The sequence below is a fragment of the Salmo salar genome, chromosome ssa02, assembly GCF_905237065.1.
Source record: "Salmo salar chromosome ssa02, Ssal_v3.1, whole genome shotgun sequence".
Classification (NCBI taxonomy): Eukaryota; Metazoa; Chordata; class Actinopteri; order Salmoniformes; family Salmonidae; genus Salmo; species Salmo salar.
In genome coordinates, this window is record NC_059443.1 from 50,258,400 (window position 1) to 50,276,569 (window position 18,170).

Genomic DNA, 18,170 nt, shown 5'->3' on the forward strand with positions numbered 1-18,170 from the left:
ATTATTGAGTAATTATTCAACATTCTTCAAATATCACTTTGTGCATTTTACTTGTCTCTGAAAGGAAATATTGTACTATGCAATACAAAGACCGGGAACTGGCCATCATTTTGATCTCAATTCCTCTTGGTCCCAGAAAGTGAATCAATTATGAAAATCAATTATGGTGTAACCTCGTCAATTATGGTGTAACCTCGTCCCCAGCTATTGCGAGCATTGAGCGGATGTGTCTGGGAATGAGATTAACTATGGTGAAACAGCAAGGCCAGAGTCACAAATGAAGTGTGAGACACTCAGTACAACTGACTCTGCATGATGAAGGTATATTCAGCAATGACATCAGTTTTGGCAGATTGTTGTTGTTTATGCCTGTAAGGCAGAAGTCATTTTTTTATGCTGTTGTTGATGTCTAGCCAAAGGTTGCCCCACTGTGTTTGATGATGAAATATTGCTGAGTCTATCTTTAAGCTGTTCCCATGAAGAGAAGGTGCCACACCCACCAAAAAAAGCAAGCTTTGAGAAAGATCAATTGAGGTTGAAGTGTCAGCTTTTTTAAATAAATAAGAGCACCATTCATTGAGGGAGATGCCATCACCTTTGCTTTTTTGAACTACAGGACACAGAGAGATCTCTGTACCAATATCCTTAAATAGCTCTTGTTTCCCTCCAGACCACTGTTCAGAAAGGACTGGATAGGTGAAAAATAAATAACTTAGGAGTCTATCCAATCTTTTTGCCAATCAATAAGCTATTGGAGACTATCGAGACACAGTCAGAGAGAGAGCAGTGCCCCCGGGCAGCTTACCCTCTTTCTGAGGTTATAGGTGAGCAGCAGGTTGCGGGAGAAGTGGTTGGAGAAGGCCGTGTAGAACTCCAGAACTTTCTGCAGAGCGTCACGCTTGATGACGTGGAGGTCGCAGTAAGTCAAGGCCCGAACGTTGGCGCAAGCCTGGGCTAGGGTCACCTCCTTCCAGAAGACGTCCCCAAACACGTCTCCCTTTCCTGTGAAGATAAAAACAGGGGACAGAAAGGGGAGAGATAAATAGTGAGGTGAATGATAACAAGGGAAACCCCATCCATCCACAATGCTATGAATCAAACTGCCATGAAGCTAATCTTGCAGCCTTTCATGGTAATACAAAGTAAAAAGCCCAAGGTCATGCTTCTATGCTGAAATGTGCTTCAATGCAAACTGCCTGTACAATGTTAACACACAAAAAAATGGACCATTGAAAAATAGTGTGTTATGTAACTGGTAATTTAAAAAATATCTAGTTTGAGACCAATGGGGGGAAAATGATACACAGTGCATTTCTGATACCAATTGTAGAAGCCTTGTCGCCTACAAGGCAAACAGACGCTGTACTGAACCGTAAACAACATATTGTACCTCTTACTAATGTAAAGCTGCATCCCTCACTCCACCAAGCTCCTATTTTTCTGGAAACAGATCTAAAAAAGTATTAGCCAAGACTCTATAAGTCATGGTTATTAACACATATGCAGACCTTTTGTTTTTCACACATGAAAATACAAATCTGTCCCTTTCCAGTGTCCAAATACAGCTTATGGGAGCTTTTGGAGTTACAGTACAAAATCAAATGAAATTTTATTGGTCACATACACATGGTTAGCAGATGTTAATGCGAGTGTAGCGAAATGCTTGTGCTTCTAGTTCTGACAGTGCAGTAATATCTAACAAGTAATCTAACAATTGCCCAACTACCCATTTCAGTTTGTCCGTGATGTGTACGCCGAGGAACTTAAAACTTTCCACCTTCTCCACTGCTGTCCCGTCGATGTGGATAGGGGGGTGCTCCCTCTGCTGTTTCCTGAAGACCACGATCATCTCCTTTGTTTTGTTGACGTCGAGTGAGAGGTTGTTTTCCTGACACCACACTCCGAGTGCCCTCACCTCCTCCCTGTAGGCTGTCTCGTCATTGTTGGTAATCAAGCCCACTACCGTTGTGTCGTCTGCAAACTTGATGATTGAGTTGGAGGCGTGCATGGCCACGCAGTCGTGGGTGAACAGGGAGTACAGGAGGGGGCTGACCACACACCCTTGTAGGGCCCCAGTGTTGAGGGTCAGCGTGGTGGCTGAACCGATTCCGACAACACATCCCGAGAGAGCCATGTTTCCGTGAAACAGAGAATGTTACAATCTCTGATGTCTCTCTGGAAGGCAACCCTTGCTCGAATTTCATCTACCTTGTTGTCAAGAGACTGGACATTGGCGAGTAGTATACTCGGGAGTGGTGGGCGATCTGCACGTCTATGGAGCCTGACCAGGAGGCCACTCCAACTGCCCCTTCTGCGGCACCGTTGTACTGGGTCGGCTACTGGGATCAGATCCATTGTCCTGGGTGGTGGTCCGAACAGAGGATCCGCTTCGGGAAAGTCGTATTCCTGGTCGTAATGTTGGTAAGTTGATGTTGCTCCTATATCCAATAGTTCTTCACAGCTGTATGTAATAAGACTTAAGATTTCCTGGGGTAACAATGTAAGAAATAATACATAAAAAAACAAAATACTGCATAGTTTCCTCAGAACTTGGAGATGTACAATACAGCTTTGAGTGACTGGGTAAATATAGCTTTGTGAATAAAATAGACTGGGGGAAAAATATATACTGAACAAAAATATAAATGCAACATGTAAAGTTTTGGTCCCATGTTTCATAAGCTGATATAAAAGATCCCAGAGATGTTCCATTCACACAAAAAGCATATTTCTCTCAGATTTTGTGCACAAATTTGTTTACATCCCTGTTAGTGAGCATTTCTCCTTTACCAAGATAATCCATCCACCTGACAGGTGTGGCATATCAAGAAGCTGATTAAACAGCATGATCATTACACAGGTGCAGCTTGTGTTGGGAACAATAAAAGGCCACTCTAAAATGTACAATTTTGCCACAAATGTCTCAAGATGAGGGAGCGTGCAACTTGCATGCTGACTGCAGGAATGTCCACCAGAGCTGTTACCAGAAAATTGAATGTTAATTTCCCTACCATAAGCCGCCTCCAACATCATTTTAGAGAATTTGGCAGTACATTCAACCAGCCTGACAACTGCAGACCACGTGTAACCACGCCAGCCCAGGACCTTCACATCCTGCTTCTACACCTGCGGGATCGTCTGAGACCAGCCACCCGGACAGCTGATGAAACTGAGGAGTATTTCTGTCTGTAATAAAGCACTTTTGTGGGGAAAAACTAATTCTGATTGGCTGGGCCTGACTCCCAAGTGGGTGGGCCTATGCCCTCTCAGGCCCATCCATGGCTGTGCCCCTGCCCAGTCATGTGAAATCCATAGATTAGGGCCTAATGAATTTACTTCAATTGACTGATTTCCTTATCTTAACTGGTGACAGAAAATGTTCTGCCCTGCGTCCTCAGTGATGCCATTCACACACCAGCCGAATCGTTACAACTTCAGCTTTAAGATTTAGTCTGTCTGTGATGAACACAAAGTGGATATCTTTCACATCTACAAATTATGTTCTTTTATTTTTAAATTAAGCTCGAAATAAAACAATTTGCGTTTGTCATAGAGCAATGGGAATACTTTTTTTCAGCACGGAAGCTAAGACGCTCTCAAGTGGTATATGGCATGTCAGAGCGTGACATGTCCTTCCACCACAATAACAATAACAAAGTGAACTCCCCTCCTGTTTCTGTAAAAAGCTGAGGGCTGGAGAAATGTTATCACTCTCAAATTCATAGACAAGCTATGGATGCAAGGACTGACCATCCATGATATAACAATTAGTTTTAACCATGTTTTGAGGCTATATAATGTTTGTTTGGATTTACTTTGTTTACAAACATTGAACTTAAACAAGCTTATATTTTGGGTTCTGATGGGGTAATACAGTTGAACTAAGCCCATGAGCCATTTATACATTATATTCTTCAAGAATAAATGGGTACATATCATTGATTTATGTCCAGCACTTGATGTAGCAACTGCTGATTGTCCCATTATAAGGACATTTCACTCATAAATGAAAGTTGTCAGATGTTTTCGGGCCTCGAAAGTACAGTAATTTCAAGATGAAATAACCTCCCACAACATTGGTTGTGTAGATACCTCCCAAATGAATGGAAAAGTTAAGCACCGTCTAATTTCCTGGTTTCATTCGAAGCTTGACTTTTCTATTCATTTGGGGTGGAGGAATACAGCTGGATCTACACGTTGTCATGTGGTTTCATCTTGACATTAGATTACTTTAGAGGTCTGAAAACATTTGACAAACTTTGATTTGAAAGGGAAATTAATGTCCCTTTTTGATTCATTAACAGACAAACAGCTTGTCATTACACAATGGCTTGCTTTTGGGGAGACCCTTTCTTCCCTTGGCTGATATTTGAGGTGATATGTGAAAAATGGGTACGACAAGTCAAATTTCATCTGCTCAAGCCACATCTGGCACAAATTGCTTTAATGACACGTTACTCATACTAACCCAATGGGAAGAGGACATTAACATACACGACTTGGTAACATTAGCTAGGTAAATAAAATCATTTCTGCATTCTTACAAATGTAGCGGAATGCTGACGTTTAGCTGATCCATAGCTAGATAGGAGCTTTTAGGCTTACACTAGCTACCATATTAAAAGGTACCTTAGAACAAACCAGGCTTCATTTGCTCAATTTCATGGAAGTCATTATATTAGGTGGTTGGCCGAACAGAAAACCTGAATCCCCGATTTTTTTTTGTATATGTATTTTTTGTATATGGCCGTAAAACATTCTTATGACTATAACATTTGTTGGCACCTTCAATTCTTGAACATTTTCTTATAAGTGTATTTCACCACTCTGTCTGCTTAGGCAAGTTTTCAAAAATTCTGAACTTGGAACGAAATCCAGAACGCCCGTACATACCCCTCGTGATGACAGCAGCCAATGGCCTGCATCTATCTACGTCTGCGACGTAAACACAGCCTCTGGTGAAAACACTAGCTGCTGCCTGATGAAGAGGAGCGTGGTAAGCTCCCAAAGACTGAACTAGGATAAATATATTTTTAAGTGCACGTTAAATATGCAAAATGCAATACGAATTGTCTTGATCGTATGAAGCGGTAACTCTGTTAACCATTTAGCCAATTTATTGAAAGCTAGCCAATGTTACAGTTGGACTAGCGTTTCCAGCTACAGTAAACGTCAACTTGTGTTTCATTAGCCATCTGAATTACATTTTAGAATCATATTGTGGCCTGATTACATGTCTAATTTCATGTAACTAGCTGCAGGCTTAAAGAAACATTCCATCATATACTTTGTGTAGAAACCCAAATAAAAGCATGTAGATAGAAAGATGTGTGTGTGTCATGTATGCTAGAATGGACATGTTAATAAAGGAGATCTGCATATGCATATTAGCCAATACATATAGCATACTTTGCAATACAATATTCTCTAAAAACATTTGTACAATGTGCTCTGCAATAAGATTTAGAAACCAGACGAGTTCTCAAATAGCAGCTGCCCAATACCATGGTGGGCATGCATAATGTTGGATGCATTGGAATAATATAAGGTTTGAACAATAATAAAGAGCCTGTAGGCTTATAGAAAAAGCAGTTGGGGAAATGAATATTTATTTCAAATACTAAAATATTCAGTGAATGTGAGTATATTTAGGTGGTTTAAATTATTTACTTTTCTACTAACCTAGAAGTTGACGGTGCCAAAATCTTGCCAATCCATTCATTATTCTACTAACTATGACTGAGTATGAGTCATGTTTTCGTTTTCCATAATCTAAGTTTCATGCATATACATATGAACAAAGACCAGCATTACAAATAGTGTTTCACCATTTATTGAGTACGGAGACAAATAGCAAAAGGTGTCTCAAGCAGTATTTGAAGTATCTAAATATAGTGTAACCTACCAATACATGTATATCAAGTGCCGTGGAGGTAACAATCTTACAATATTGCAGTCCAGAAATGAAAGCTTTACCATCTATGCCAAAAGCCTGGGCCTCTGATGGAGATGTTACAACTGTCATCATGGCATGCTTCAGTATTCCCCCTTCTCTCTAAAAGCATTTGTGTGCCCAGGCCCCATAGGCATATCGAAAGGATCCCACCCTGCTCACCAATGTTGCTGACGGATGTAGAGAGAGACAAGTGCCTCTCACTCTAAAGCTTGTGTGGTCCAGAGACGAGAACTCTACCATCTATGGCGAAAGCCTGGGCTCCTGATTGGGGCAATATAATTCTCCCCACTGCATATTACAATAATCATCCATTTGTCACCTGTTAAACTGAATCTAAACTGAGACGCTCAAACAAGCATGTGTATCTGTAGTTGGTGTTCTTTAACTCTGAAATGCACTACACCTTGTAAGACAAAACCCACAAAGAAAAGACAACAGGCAAATGCATATGCAGTCTCAATGTCTAAATAGTGTGGATAGTACTTGGTTGATCTCTTGGAGCAGGACACAGGAGAGCTGAATAGATCATGTGAGACAATAATTAATAAAACAAATCACAGTAAAGGAATGTAGTTTGTGAGCTAGAAAATAAACATCCTTACAGTCTGAGGCAGGGTGCTCTGCAATCATCCTACTCCAACTATTGATAGGGATAATGTGACATTTCTTATTAGTCAGTATGAATTAAATTAGTGGGTCCTGCCTTGACTGTATTACACTCACACTACTTGTCCTATAGATTTTTGTAGTCTTAAATTATTACTTGAAATAAACTTGATAGCTAAAACGCTCCTTGTCTCAGAATGACATGCTAGCTAGTGATTAAGCTATCTGCTTCTGCTAGCTAGCAACATATCTACTTGCTGTAACTAGCTAGCTAACTAGCAAGCTAGCTACATTACCAATGTTGCGGTGTTCTAAATTAGGAGTAATTTTACAGTTTACATTGATGGTATCGTGTTTCTATAACTAAATAGTTAGATTACAAAAAATAAAATAAACACTTTACCTGATAGCAGTTTGTCGGACAGCAATCTCTCTCGAGGTTTCCTCAGCAGTTTACTACCTTTAGATACGGAAAACGTGGTTGGCTGACATGATCAGCAGAGATAGTACACGAGTTTTGATTAGTTTACAGTTTGATACTCGCCGATGTTTGCCTGTACAACTAGCGAACATTAAAAAAATAATAATTAAAGTGCAAGAATTGACATTACCTACCAACGGAAATACATATACACAATGTGTAAAAACCAGCTACTCCCTCGGCAGAGATCGATCATCTCGAAAACTAAAGCATAGCTTGCTACAGCGACTGAAAACGATTATTCCCTGGGGAGATGCTTCTTGCCTGGACCTCCACGCAGTCAAGCAAAACAACAAAACATTGTTGAGATTTAAAGCTACGGCGATTTTTTTTTTTTATGTAACAGGCTGTTACTACAATTTCAATTTCAGGTATTTTTAAAATCAATAAAACACGTTTTTAAAAATACGAAAAATATATGTACATTTCAGCCGTTTCAAAATCATTGCTATTACAATTTTACTGTAAGAGTGTTGTCTCAACGAGACAATTCTGTTTACAGTGCTTACAGTCTAAACGTGACAAACTCGCAAGTTTACATTCCAGTATATCTGTAGCTGAGGGTATTACTGCAAAAAGTCTAGTAAGTGTGGAGACCCTATTACTGCGGGATATTCTCCTGCTCATTTCTTAAAGGTTAAATCCCTGCTAGAGGGAGAGGGCAATCCAAATATTTATCCCTCGCGTAAATACGAGGTCCATCGTGATAACCAGTCTTCTCGCTTGACGATTTGGAGGAAAAAACAATCACCGAAAGGATGCAGAGGGCAGCCCTAGAGTATTGTAAATTCATCATCCCACTTCCTGCCAGCGTTTTTCTGTCTCAGTGACACAGCTAATCTCTGAGGATGAGTTATCAGACCATCATGCATCTGACAGAGGTCTGACTCAAGAGCGCCTCTTCTCTTTCTATTTGGAAGACACTACATGAGCACAGCATAACACCTGCAAAAGCAATTTATATTTTAGAAATTATATCACACAAGCATTTTAAAATAATAATAATTTTGATAATAATCCAGAATAATTTTGGTAGCTCATGTTGACCAATAGTGTGTGCCACAGAAAGTATTTGACTCTAGCCACAAAATTAAGGAAATTAGATGGGGGGATTTCGGCAAGGATATTTTCTTTCGTGCCGAAATCCCCCCCTCTATCTTGGGACTGCAAGGTCTGGCACACGTCAGAATCATTTTGGAAGTAACACAATGTAAACTGATGAGCACATGCCATGGTCTCCTCTAGTTCATATTGCTTTTATAATGTTAGCAAAGTACAGTATAAACAAGTGATTATATATGACATTAGAATTATGCCTTAATTAATTGACTTGATGGATCAGTTAAAAACAGTGGTAAAACATATCTTTATGATTCTGGTGGTCAATGACTTTATGTCAATCCATGGAAATGTGATGAGCATGATGAATTTGCGGTTTGTGAAGAGAATAAAGACGTTTATTCTATCACGAGGAGCGAACATTACAAGGATTGCTGGAGCGCACCTGATTAGTAGGGCTAAGTATGAACATTTTTAAACAACTGTGAAAAAAATCATTTTAAAGTGAGATGAGAAAATATGGTTAATATAGCTATTATGTAATACATTTTTGTCCGATTTAATACTGTAAGGCAAAATATTGTGGTGGCGCAACATTGCGATGTTGAGTTTATTTATTTACATTTTTGATCTTTCATTTTTTTTAAAGAAGCTCTCATGCTAGAAAAGGTTGGAGAACCCTGCTGTAGACCTACAATGCCTTTTAAATGAAAGTTTGACAAAGTTCTCTTCACATCAGGTCCCAGACAACAGAGGTTCAGTATACTCTCAAAGTATCATTTCAGAAAGTGTCGTTTGTCTTCATTTGACTTCTCATGTGGTTGAACACAGATGTAGGATCTTAATCATTATAAAAAAATATATAATGCAATGCAGGAATGTTTTACTTGTAGTGTATGAGGTTTTAAAAAGGCTTCTGAAGTTTGTAATTTCCACTTTGAAATTCCAGACTGGATTTTCAGACTGGATTTGTATCAACCTCTACAAATTTTTTTTACATCATAATGTATATAATAATTCACATTTCCTGTTGCTGCAGGATTATTTTCCTGCTGTAGCAAACTGGCTCAAATTAAGGTCCTACATCTGTACATCACCTCCAGAGATCCACACAAAGCTGATTTTGTTTATTACAGTTAGTACTACTACTGTTTGCTTTGACATGCTCACTGCTAATTTTCACAACATTCATTTCCGCATAATAACGGATTCACGAGATTCGCCCTAAGGGGTTGCACAGATGTTGTTACAGCTCTTATGAAAGTAAAAAGCATGCGACTATCAAAACATTTAGTTTGCTCAATGTAGGCCCTTGAGCATACTTCCTGAACAGATTGTATAGAGAATAGGGACTCTTTTATTCACTTTTCATTAACATTAAAAAGAAGCACAGATGTAATTTGTTATTTTGAGGCTGGCTTACGCTTTAAAGCAGCAGACGTGAACCTACATCAAGGGGTGGATCTCCGCAATCAGAGTCTCTATTGTCGTCTTGAATACTAATGTGATGCAATACCTTACAGTCAGGTGTACACAAACAGGAAACACATGTTTTTCAGCGCAATCCACTTTACTCTCACCTCAATTTCACAAATGAGCAATAAGCCAGGTCCATCAATGCTCTATGCATTTAAAGGTCACTAAGCGTAATATGGTCATAAAAACACACCATTTTATAATGCAATTGTTTTAGTGTCAAATATTGACTATACATACAGATACCAAAGATGGCCTCTTGACCATGTCTCCCTCTGGTCTTCTGGACTCAATGACACTTCCTGGATAAATTAAGGTTTAAAAATTAAGAATAAATAAACCCTCACCTAATATGGCCACAACCTCATCGTCCTGGATGACCTCCAAGGACCCGGACACCACGAAACAGAGGCTGTCTACGCTTTCGCCCGCGTGGTAGATGAGGTCTCCAGGGGCACTGTGGGTGGTCTGGAACTCCATGGCCAGGGCCCGTAGGCACCCGTCACTCGCCAGTCGGAAGGCTGGGTGCTCCTTGAACACCTTTCTGTTAAGATGGACGCAAATGTCCGCCCGCATGTCCTTGGGGCAGATCTGCAACACCTGCGGGAGATGAAGGTTACTTATACATATTCACATATTGGTTGTGGTATTTTCTTCGTGGAGTTGATAAACATCAACAAATAGGGCACTGACAGCTGTTAGTGTAGCTAGCTAGCATGCTAACCTTGTCTAACTAGCTAATGATATGGTGTTGCGTTTAAAAAATAATAAAAATGTACTACATCATATTCCAGCTCTATGGCTGGTTCTGGAGCTGGATTTGTCATAAGCATTGATTTTATTTATTTATATTTTTTATTTAACTAGGCAAGTCAGTTAAGAACAAATTCTTATTTACAATGATGGCCTACCCCGGCCAAACCTGGATGATGCTGGGCCAATTGTGCGCCTTCCTATTAGACTCCCAATCAAGGCCGGATGTGATATAGCCTGGATTCGAACCATGGACTGTAGTGACGCCTCTTGCACTGAGATGCAGTGCCTTAGACTGCTGTGCCACTCGTGAGCCCGATTTAGGGAAAGGTTTGCCACAGATGGAAACCACTGCCCTATCTTTGACTTCGCCATATATTGTCATCTACAAGGTTTTGGCATCGTTCATAAATTGCAGCCGTGAATCCACCTTATAAATAGATGAAATAATATGATGACGCTCCAGTAATATGGATAACTATTGAAAGATAGCTGATATGCGTTTTTCTACTTTGTAATGGACAAGGTGCAACCTTTGGTAGGAAGGTTTCTAGCAGGCTTTGCCTGAAGTACAGCAAAGTCAGCCTGTGCTCACAGGGAAAGTGAAATTATAGCCTACAATGACTGCTCGTGATCATGCACGCTGCAATTTTCTTTCGCAGCGTGGATAGCGGATAACGTTACACCAATCAAAGCAGTGGAGCATGCAGTGAAGCAAAACTTCGGTAGTCAAAAACGTTAATCTTGGGGCGACAGGGGGGGCGGGTTAGCAAAATGCTATCATACAGTTTTATAAAATGGTCCTGTATATATACTTTTAATACAGACTAGCTAAAATATAAGTGAAACGTGACAAATTATCCAATGGATTATGATAATGAAAAAATAATGTAAAAAAAAAAAGTGGAGGTTGAAATACATACGTTTGCACCCCCTAGTTGAATTTGTTCCATGGCTCAGGTAGCCAAGTGGCCACAAGGGTGTTTGGCTCATCTCAGTAGCGAATAGTAATAACATTGCAGCCTTTTCTGATTAATAAACAATGCATGCTGGTGGGTGGTTACATTAAAATAAAACCCAGCCCTGAAACGTAGGCTGACAATAATGTTTGTCATATCATAGGAAAAAACACCACATGCACACAGATTTGCGTGGAGTGGGCAGTTTGAATTTGTCACTTCAAGCCCAAAGATATCATACTTTGACTAAAACGATGTCTTATTGACTTAAATCATTGTGCAACATCATGGGTAAGCTCTGGCCATAGTCTTTCAGTTGAAAAAAAAGTGGATTTCTACTGGTATGGGCATTTAAAAAAGGTTTGAATGAAACAAGTCAAAAATAAGCTAAATCTCCCCCCCAAAAAAAATGAATGATCCCTGTAACATCAACTTCAAAAGGGGTGAATCTTTGCAAATTTCAGTCTCTCCCTGTTCTGGGAATAGAGGGCCAATTGCACATGATTACCTCTGCACCTCCTATTGTGTCAAATGTTAAGAGGTCATACCCAACAGGCATTTGCAGGACCAGGTCAGGAATAATTCTAATTTAGGATGAGCCGGAAGACAAATAGGACCGGTAATGTTGAAATATGACAGTAGATGACAGAACATCAGATTGTATTTGTAGTTCTGTATGAATCTATTCCCTTTTGACATAATACAATAATGATAATAATAAATTGTAGGGATGTGCATCATTCCCTTTCAAGACGATTCAAATCTAGATACGTGGGCTCCGATACGATACAGGAACGATAAGTTTTAGTTTGAAACTATTTGGTGCGATTCAGTTGAATTCGAGAATGAATCGATGCGATACAATTCGATGCAGTAATATTTGTTGTTATAAGCACATACATTTTCCATTCTAAATTTTAATCTGCTGGTGATGGAACTCATGAGCTGGGCCTCTCTGAGCTGGATCTGTCTGAGTGTGTAAATTATGCTATGGTGTATACTATGTAGGCACCTAATCTGATCCATAAAGGAGACTTTCCATCTACCACCCCAATATCAGATTAGGAGGGGTGGGGACAATGTAGCCTAATTTTTTTGTCCCCCCACTTTGGCTCTGAAATTACCATCACCCACTAATTAACTTCTAATTTTTGCAGATCAAGTGTTTGAGCTAGTAATGTACATGTATCAATATTTTTCCGTTACAAATTAGCTATGACATAGACAATAAATATATAGCACAATTTTGGATTATACCCCCATCTCAAAATCAAATGGTTTTGACCGTTTGGAAGTGTAGTGAGTTTATTTTCTCCTCCCGCTTTAGCCATGCAGTGCTCCTCCCAAAGGTGATTCCTCCTTATGAAATAATGAACTTTAACCTGTATGTCTAAAAATGACCATATACACTAATTGTTTAAAGTAAAACTACCCAAACTATTGCTGATGGGTTTCCTGCCGCAAAATCAAATCTATTGTAAACCCTGCTCAGCAGGTACATCTAGATGAGAATTGTGTTTCTGGTAGCTTACTTTTATTTTGGTTAAAACACACATTTTCAACAGTGCATTGATAACAATAACCTAGCAAATTACATACGTTGTCACTCAACTAATAAACCCTAATATCACGCAAGCCATTTTAGCATTTGAACACAGATGTGCAAAATCAGCAACACGCCTTTTACCTCGCATTGGTCAGCGTGAGAAGCTGGGCACAGTGTGCAGTTTGACTACGCTACTGATATTCCCTAGGGTTGTTCGGAATGCAAAATTACTTGTAGATCAATGACTGTCAACAGTTACATGCTTTTAGTTTGACACTGAAGGAGAGGACACATCAGTTGTCACAAAAGATGAGGTAGTTTTGGAAGGTAAAAAGAAAGTAATATGAGAAAAAAATGTTAGTGAATCGGCGATTCCTAACTTTGAATCAATTTTCTGACTAATGCATTATACATTTGGATCGGTATGGGGTCCGAGGAATGATGCAGTCATATCTTAAACATTTGAATCTGGGGCCGATGAGTATCGGTAAATCGGTAAATTGTATCAATATAATAATAATTATAATAAATTAATAATAATGTATAACAATGACAACATAATACCACCAACACATACCAGTAATATCCATGGTGATGCATAACTTTTGCTTCCTCTCACAGACCAACTTAGCCATGAAATAAAGATGCATACTGTGAGATGGTAACAAAATGGTATGGAAGTTTTTAGCCACGTTTGCGTTACCTTGTCTGTTTCAATGCCTCTAGACATGGACCATGTAGAGACAATGTAGTCCATGACGCGTTCACTGAGGCCCTTTGGCACCTGGTAGAGCTTGAGGAAGTCGCGGACGCTGTTGAGCATCTCGTGGTAGCGGTTGGTGTTGGCGTACATCTGCTGGAAGATGGTGGTCACGTTACCGAAGATGGTGGCATACAGGAGTGCTGGAAAAGACCGATAAAGAGTGTGGTCAATGTGCTGTTAAATATGGCATACTGTAGATGTGTCAACTAAAGGATTCTAGCAAACGGGACCCTTAAAATATGAGCTGGTAAGAATAATGGTTTTGAGTTTATTAGCATTTTTCCACTGACAAGACTGTTCTGTGTATTATTAATAGTGGAAGAACAGACCACTAGAGACCCAAAGGAACCATTCGTGATGTTTTCTTTTGGCAGACAACAGTCTGTAAATCTATCACAATAATATCCCCATATTCACAGTCATAACTTGGAAACATCATTATGTGCCCTTGCAAATGCAGCGATGTGTGTAGCAAAACAAGTGGCATGTTACATTTATCATATCTTCTTCTACAAGGACATTATCTCTCCATTGGTCATAATGGGCTTTGGGAGATGGTCTGTAAAGACAAATGGTGTCACGCTCCCTCTCACTTCCCACTGACTGCTGACCAATCAGCCATCATTCATTCTGTGTCTCAATCCCGCAGCTATCCAATCAATATCGGCTCTCACAATTCATACCCAAGTCAGCACTTTGCCTGAGAATGTGTCGCCCTATTCCCCTTCCAGTGTCCCACTCCTCCACAGCAGGGTCAGAGGAATCAATAGAGGTCCTGTCAACCATTAGTGATGACACTGGTGGCATCCATTTTCAAGGGAAGTGAAACATAGTGCTCGTTTTCAATCGTTCAGGTGGCACACCAAAAGCTGAAAATCACTGGCTTTATTATAATCAAAGGGTCATCATAATTGTTAAACTGAAGGGGATATTGAGCAACCTTGCCAAAGGACGTTTTAGAAGGTGGATGTCATGACTATATTATTGTTGTTGCTGACCCTCGCAGAGGCGGCGAGCGAGCACAACAGGTAAACAGTCAGGGAGACGAGAGAGGGCCTGTCATATACACAATGGGGCAACGCTCAGAGGCATTAGGCTGGGATAAAAACGTCTGTCATTTTTCCAGCTGCAGCAGTGATGAGTGATGGGCCAAATAGACCTGTCTGATCAAGCCACAGAACTGAATTATGGGTAGTCGCCTGGGATAAAAATGCAACAGGATACTGTTGATTACTGTTAAATGCAACATCTTGGGACTGTCCTGACAACATACACTAAGTTGGATCATTCAGTTATCAGAAGCAATTTAAGTGTGTCATTTAATTGTAACTGGATTCAGAGACTTGTCCCGAAGCCACTCCTGCATTGTCTTGGCTGTGTGCTTAGGGTCGTTGTCCTGTTGGAAGGTGAACCTTAGCCCCAGTCTGAGGTCCTGAGCACTCTGGAGCAGGTTTTCATCAAGGATCCCACTGTACTTCGCTCCGTTCATCTTTCCCTCGATCCTGACTATTCTACCATAAAGGCCTGATTGGTGGAGTGCTGCAAAGATGGTTGTCCTTCTGGAAGTTTCTGGAGCTTCTGGAAGGTTCTGGAGCTCTGTCAGAGTGACCATTGGGTTCTTGGTCACCTCCCTGACCAAGGCCCTTCTCCCCCGATTGCTCAGTGTGGCCGAGCAGCCAGCTCTAGGAAGATTCTTGTGGCTCCATACTTCTTCCATTTGAGAATGATGGAGGCCACTGTGTTCTTGGGGACCTTCAATGCTGCACAATTTTCTTGGTACCCTTCTCCAGATCTGTGCCTCGACACAATCCTGTCTCGGAGCTCTACGGACAATTCCTTCAACCTCATGGCTTGATTTTTGCTCTGACATGCACTGCCAACTGTGGGATTTTATATAGATAGGTGTGTACCTTTCTAAATCATGTCCAATACATTCAATTTACCACAGGTGGACTCCAATCAAGTTGTAGAAACATCTCAAGGATGATCAATGGAAACAGGATGAAATTTCGAATCTCAAAGCAAAGGGTCTGAATACTTATGTAGGTGTGTTTTTTAATTGTAATACATTTGCAAAAAATTCTAAAAACCTGTTTTCGCTTTGTCATTATGGGGTATTGTGTGCGAAAAATATATGATTTAATACATTTTAGAATAAGGCTGTAACGTAACAAAATGTGTAAAAAGGGAAGGGGTCTGAATACGTTCCAAATGCACTGTATGTATGTATATGTGTGTGTGTGTGTGTGTGTGTGTGTGTGTGTGTGTGTGTGTCTGTGTGTGTGTGTGTCTGTGTGAATGTACACTACCGTTCAAAAGTTTGGGGTCACTTAGAAATGTCCTTGTTTTTGAAAGAAAATCAGATCAGAAATACAGTGTAGACATTGTTAATGTTGTAAATGACTATTGTTGCTGGAAACAACAGATTTTTTTATGGAATATCTACATAGGCGTACAGAGGCCCATTATCAGCAACCATCACTCCTGTGTTCCAATGGCACGTTGTGTTAGCTAATCCAAGTTTATCATTTTAAAAGGCTAATTGATCGTTAGAAAACCCTTTTGCAATTATGTTAGCACAGCTGAAAACTGTTTTCCTGATTAAAGAAGCAATAAAACTGGCCTTCTTTAGACTAGTTGAGTATCTGGAGCATCAGCATTTGTAGATTCGATTACAGGCTCAAAATGGCCAGAAACAAAGACTTTCTTCTAAAACTCGTCAGTCTATTCTTGTTCTGTGAAATGAAGGCTATTCCATGCGAGAAATTGCCAAGAAACTGAAGATCTCGTCCAACTCTGTGTACTACTCCCTTCACAGAACAGCGCAAACTGGCTCTAACCAGAATAGAAAGAGGAGTGGGAAGTCCCAGTGCACAACTGAGCAAGAGGACAAGTACATTAGTGTCTAGATTGAGAAATAGATGCCTCACAAGTCCTCAACTGGCAGCTTCATTAAATAGTACCCGCAAAACACCAGTCTCAACGTCAACAATGAAGAGACGACTCCGGGATGCTAGCCATTTTACAATTTTACACTGTAGAATAATAGTGAGACATCAAAACTATGAAATAACACATATGGAATCATGTAGCAACCAAAAAAGTGTAAAATAAATAAAAATCTATTTGAGATTTGAGATTATTCAAAGTAGCCATCCTTTGCCTTGACGACAGCTTTGCACACTCTTGGCATTCTCTCAACCAGCTTCATGAGGTAGTCACCTGGAATGGAACTTCCAAACCAAGATGGCGTAGCAGTCAGAAGTCTTTATCCTTCATCTTGTCGTGTCCCATATATATATATTTTTATAACTTTTTCTTTGTATATCTTTTTATATTTTTCTAACCCCTTACTTCAAAATACTCTCCCGTAACCCGCCTCACCCAATGTGGTGTGGACCTGCTTTTTCTCTAAAGTATTTTTCTTTACCTCTATTACTGGAATCTCTCCAACATAAGCTAGCCAGCTAACTAGCCAGCTAACGGTCATCAGCTAACCTTTAACTCAGAAAGCGCTCGCCAGTTTGTACAACGCGATTCAACCAGAGCATACCGGACCTATTTTTCTCTCCATACCCCCGGATTCCTACCGCAAGCTCTGAACCTTCTCACCTTCCGACCTTCGCAGCTAACGTCCCCTGAATGCTAGCTGTCTAGAGCACAATGGACTGTTAGCTTACGAGGCCCATCGAATACATTCCGAAGCTACTAGCTAGCAGTCAGCTATCCTTTGCTAGCGGTCATCAGCTACCTTTATCCCGGATAACTCTCGCCAGTCTGTACAGCGCGACTCAAACCAGAGCTAGTCGGACTTATTCTTCTCCATATCTCCGGATTCCTACCGCAAGCTCTGAACCAATTTTATATATATATATTTCACCTGGAATTATAGCAGCTAACGTCCCCTGAACGCACAGCCACTAATCCGCGGCCTGCTAGCTATCTAAAGCACATTGGACTGCTGGCTTAAGAGGCCCTTCGGACATATTTCTTTGGCCACTATACATATTTTGCCAATTGGCCTGGTTTACCACACGGAGCCCTGCTGATCCGTCCGCTGATGTAACTGCACGAGGGGGCCACAACAGACTTTCCTCCGTCGCGTTGTCCCTCTAAGGCCTTTCTGTTAGCCTGCTAGCCCCATGCCGCTAGCTGCCTGAAGCCACGCACTGGACTCGTATGATCACCCTGCTACGCATGCCTCGCCTTAACCTGTTAGGGCTAGGGGGCAGTATTGACACGGCTGGATAAAAAAAACATACCCGATTTAATCTGGTTACCACTCCTACCCAGTAACTAGAATATGCATATACGTATTACATATGGATAGAAAACACCCTAAATTTTCTAAAACTGTTTGAATGGTGTCTGTGAGTATAACAGAACTCATTTGGCAGGCAAAACCCTGAGACATTTTCTGACAGGAAGTGGATACCTGATGTGTTGTATTGCCTTTAAACCTATCCCATTGAAAAACACAGGGGCTGAGGAATATTTTGGCACTTCCTATTGCTTCCACTAGATGTCACCAGCCTTTACAAAGTGTTTTGAGTCTTCTGGAGGGAGATCTG

The 18,170-nt window shown here is 40.5% G+C and overlaps 1 protein-coding gene and 1 long non-coding RNA gene across 2 annotated transcripts in view; both read right to left on the minus strand.

Moving 5' to 3' along the window:
* The window catches only part of LOC106585074 (potassium voltage-gated channel subfamily H member 1), a 59,651-nt gene that overhangs the window by 15,185 nt on the left and 26,296 nt on the right, over nt 1-18,170 (minus strand). The window contains exons 9-11 of the mRNA XM_014170860.2: nt 13,540-13,739; nt 9,926-10,178; nt 806-1,002 (exon numbers count right to left, since the gene is read on the minus strand). Coding sequence (XP_014026335.1) covers nt 806-1,002; nt 9,926-10,178; nt 13,540-13,739 — 650 coding nt within the window. The remainder of the gene's footprint in view (nt 1-805; nt 1,003-9,925; nt 10,179-13,539; nt 13,740-18,170) is intronic.
* Nucleotides 5,426-7,880, minus strand: LOC106585081 (uncharacterized). The gene is made up of 3 exons (XR_001323906.2): nt 6,966-7,880; nt 6,559-6,596; nt 5,426-6,472 (listed from the first exon to the last, which is right to left on the minus strand). It is a non-coding gene; the product is annotated as an uncharacterized lncRNA (long non-coding RNA).